Here is a 4,512-nt window from a genome sequence, read left to right as displayed (position 1 = left end):
GGCAACGGTCGATGATTGAGAAAAGATCTGACAACGACCAAAGAATAGGTGGAAGCCTTGCGACGGTAGATGATCAGGAAGAAATCCAACGACAACAATTGTTGTTGGAGAATGTAAGAGAGCTCACTAGTTTGTTCTCCCCTTCATGTGAAAAATGAATGTTTATTTATAATTTTTTGGGTGTGGCATGCTTAGCAAATGTGAAGAAGATCTAGAGAAAATTTTAAAGTATTCCGTCAGGAAATTGATATCAATTCTCTCTATCAAGGAGTGTTATTTAAATGTTTATGAGTCATAACGATATCAAAATTAAGTGATATATCTTGGGCTCATTAGATTTGTCTTGTCGAGCTAGTCGATTCTACTATAACCATGTCATATTTGGATATCATTTAATCATCCAATTAATTCTCTGAATCTTTCAAATATATTTTGGCCCTTTGATTTGAGTCTATTTAGACTAAAATTGAACTGAATTTAGTGCCGCTGGATTCGTCTTATTAAGATGTTCAATTTAGCTATAAGTTTGCTGAAATTGACATTTATCATTGACAAAAATATATATTCTACTTTTGGGTTTGTTTTAGCAAGAATTAACCTAAATCCAGCTAAAATACAAAATCCAAATTTTTTAAAATCCTTCTTTGCATCCAACTCAATCCTCAAGGGTTTTTTATGCAGACTACACATTCTTGCAGGACATTATACCGCCTATTTCCTCTCCACTACTAACGTTTACTGCTTATTCCATTTTTTGTTAACTATAGTATTGTACCCTTTCTATTTTTGATTCCTTGCATTAAGTAATTACAAGTATTTCTGAAATTACTAGTTGTATTGGAAGTATAATGGAGATTAGAATAGATCTTAACCCAAAAATTATTGTTTCATTGGCCTATTCTGTTTTTACTTTTGTTCCTTCAAGAGTCGATGCATCAATTTTGGTATCAGAGATGGCTTTCCGTAGTGCTGGCGAAAGGAAGCAAATACTCTAGGCCCGACGATGATCGGAGTTTGGAAGCGTTGTGGGAAACACATCATCACATCCAAACAGCTGGATGAACTTATATATGCTTTTGCTCATTTTTTAGATAAAAGGCATGATGAAATGCAGCAAATCAAGGCACCTACCAACCCAGTAGCTCACCCTTTCGCTTCGGCAACCATACCGACGCAGAGAGTTCTTGCTCGACCTAGCACCACACAAAGGAGAGCCCTAGTTTATTCCCTGAAATTTCATATTTGGATACCGATTATAATCTCAGGCATTAATTATCCGATTTTGAAGAAGAGGACCACTGTCAGTTGTTATCAGTTGTTCGATAGAGTGAGGCATTATAGAACCCATCGCCAAGGATACGAAGGCTTCTACATCAAATTGGGTATTCCATTTTTTTATGGAAGGCTTCACATAGAGGACTATTTTGATTGGGAAAGGGCATTAGAAATATTTTTCGAGTATATATATGAAGATTACTCAGGATAAACAAGTTAAGTATTTAGCTTGTCGACTTAAGAGAGGAGCAGTGCATGGTGGCTTCAATCGCAGCAAAGTGGACAGAGCCAAGGCAAAGGACATGTTCTCAATCAGCTCTGCATGAAATAATTATTGAGGGGAAATTCACATCACCATTAAATACATGTTCCCATTCTGTGAATAAACGATAAATTAGATTTGAGAAGTGATTACAACCAAATTTGCATTTGACCTTGCGACGAGAGTGGAAGATAGGTTTCAAAACTCATGAAGATTTATTTGAATGGAAGGTTATGTGCAACATCCCATTCACTTTTATGCATCTTATGCATGAAGTTTTAAAACCATTAATAATAAATTCCCCATAGTCTATTTTGATGACATTTTAGCTTTTAGCACCTCATTTACAGATCATCTTGACCGCTTGAAGCTTATTCTTAAAGCTCTTCGCATCAATAAACTATTCCTCAATGTCAACAAATGAGAATTTGAGGTCGCAAGTATTCATTTCTCGGCCTTTGTACTAATGCCTGATGGTATCCAAAAAGCTACTCATAAGATCTCAGCAATTCAGGTATGTCCTACCACTCGATCTTTAACGCACATCTGGAGCATCCATGGCTTAGTCAATTATTATAGCAGTGATACGTCCTAAAAAACTGTTTTGATCGAGCACGAATCTCAATGTATATTTAAGTTGGAAACTTTCATCACAACTTTCTTGGGATTGGTCATAACATACAAGTAAAAAGGAGCAGCTAAATAACTCCAGCAATGGTGAAAGTACGTCCGATTCGACTAATTTGAAAAATAAATACGATTAGCAAAAAATGTAGTGGAACAAACTAAGAACTACATCGAAACAGAATATATTCAAATATCAAGACAGATGAGATTAGCCATGATTACCATCACAGTTCATATAGCATTTAAAAAGATTAAAGACGATATCAAAGTGCACAGAAACGAGGAAAAAAAAAACGAGGACAATAATAGAAAACATGTGACAAATCCCCATTGTACTAGAACTTATCAAGGCCAGAGTACGATACGGCTAAAACGATAACCATTCCAAATCTATAGATCATAGCGACGACACAAGAACGGAGCAGGACTGCCATTCACTGCCCACCGCGAAGGCGAAGAACGAGGTGAAGGGTTGATTCTTTCTGTATATTGTAGTCCGCAAGCGTGCGGCCGTCCTCAAGCTGCTTACCAGCAAAGATGAGCCTTTGCTGATCCGGCGGAATCCCCTCCTTATCTTGAATCTTCGACTTCACATTCTCAATTGTATCCGAGCTCTCCACGTCCAGGGTGATCGTTTTACCAGTAAGAGTCTTAACAAAAATCTGCATTCCACCACGAAGGCGGAGCACAAGGTGAAGGGTGGATTCCTTCTGGATATTGTAGTCAGATAGGGTTCGGCCATCCTCAAGCTGCTTACCGGCGAAGATTAGCCTTTGCTGGTCCGGAGCGATGCCTTCCTTGTCCTGGATCTTCGACTTCACGTTCTCAATGGTGTCGGAGCTCTCCACCTCGAGTGTAATGGTCTTGCCTGTGAGGGTTTTGACAAAGATCTGCATCCCTCCCCTGAGACGGAGAACAAGGTGGAGTGTGGATTCCTTCTGGATGTTGTAATCGGCGAGGGTGCGGCCGTCCTCAAGTTGCTTCCCGGCAAAGATCAGCCTCTGCTGGTCCGGTGGGATGCCCTCCTTGTCCTGGATTTTGGACTTAACGTTCTCGATGGTGTCCGAACTCTCTACGTCAAGGGTAATAGTCTTCCCTGTGAGAGTCTTGATGAAGATCTGCATCCCTCCCCGAAGACGAAGAACGAGGTGTAGGGTAGACTCCTTCTGGATGTTGTAGTCGGAGAGGGTTCGGCCGTCCTCAAGCTGTTTCCCGGCGAATATCAGCCTCTGCTGGTCCGGTGGGATTCCCTCCTTGTCCTGGATTTTGGTCTTAACGTTCTCGATCGTGTCGGAACTCTCCACCTCAAGGGTGATTGTCTTGCCGGTGAGGGTCTTAACGAATATCTGCATCTATACAACACCGGAGAGCCTCGAAATATTAGATCAGACAAGAATACCACCACCACAACAACGGGATCGAATGACATCAGAATAAATAAATGAATATTAATTGCTAACGTAAGCAACCATAAAATAAGTAGTCAAAGAAAAATATCAGACCAAAATGGTTGAAGCAGATATCTCGAAGCAATCAAATTGAAATCAAAGAAAAAAGACACAAATCATCCTTAAAATAAATCTTGATCTAGTCCATTGAGACTTTGAAGAAGAAAGAGGCTCTTAAAAAGAGGAAATCAGCGAAATAATAATAACAAATCTTAACCAGAGAGGCAAGAATTTGAAAACTTCAATGACAAACATTAAAGGCTGACGTCGCAACCCTAGCATATTAATCTATAAATAACTTACAAAATTTGATCAAAAATATTCATTCAATTCTCAGAAGAAATGCCAGACCAAAACTCGCCTAAAAAAATATCGAGAGGAGAAAAACAATTTGAACCAAAGAAAACGAAATATCCGCCGAATTCCTTACAGAAGGAAGAATGAATCTTGAAATATCTTCATACTTCGAAAGATATATCGAAGCCAGAAAAGTTACCTTGAGCGAAGATCGGAAACCTATCAATCCACGCGAGAAGATTGAGAATGACTATCGATGGCCGTCTTGTAGGTTTGTGATCCTTTTATAGCAGTATTAACCGACTCTCTTCCGTAATTATACGCAACCGGTACGATTACCTCCTTACGAAACCGGCGGACCTTTCGCGGATTAGGCTGTTTATGAGTTTATCTATTGGAATAATTGGGAGGTATTCACAACAATCGTCCGCGGCATGCATGGAAGACGGTTAACAGCAAGAAAATTCTAGATTTTTTTTGAATGATTTAAAATTATTATATTTTTGAGATATTTTCTATTATTTAAAATTTTTAAACAGTTTCACAATTTATTTCCTAATTAGTTTATAACTTTTTTTCTTTTAAATCATGACGAAAAGATTT

General features: G+C 38.7%; 1 protein-coding gene across 1 annotated transcript; it reads right to left on the bottom strand.

Moving 5' to 3' along the window:
• Nucleotides 1–2,330: 2,330 nt before the first annotated feature.
• Nucleotides 2,331–4,172, bottom strand: LOC110107944 (polyubiquitin). Its single transcript, XM_020838392.2, has 2 exons — nucleotides 4,109–4,172; nucleotides 2,331–3,516 (listed from the first exon to the last, which is right to left on the bottom strand). Exon 2 carries the CDS (start codon nucleotides 3,514–3,516, stop codon nucleotides 2,599–2,601), a length of 918 nt encoding a protein of 305 aa, XP_020694051.1. The 5' UTR covers nucleotides 4,109–4,172; the 3' UTR covers nucleotides 2,331–2,598.
• Between the last annotated feature and the right edge of the window lie 340 nt (nucleotides 4,173–4,512).

This window comes from Dendrobium catenatum, unplaced genomic scaffold (assembly GCF_001605985.2).
Source record: "Dendrobium catenatum unplaced genomic scaffold, ASM160598v2 fragScaff_scaffold_286, whole genome shotgun sequence".
Taxonomy (NCBI): Eukaryota; Viridiplantae; Streptophyta; class Magnoliopsida; order Asparagales; family Orchidaceae; genus Dendrobium; species Dendrobium catenatum.
This window is presented reverse-complemented; position numbering and strand designations above follow the sequence as displayed.

What these genes read in the sequence shown, in the direction of transcription:
- LOC110107944 (XM_020838392.2), bottom strand. Translation starts at nt 3,516, where the DNA reads ATGCAGATATTCGTTAAGACCCTCACCGGCAAGACAATCACCCTTGAG.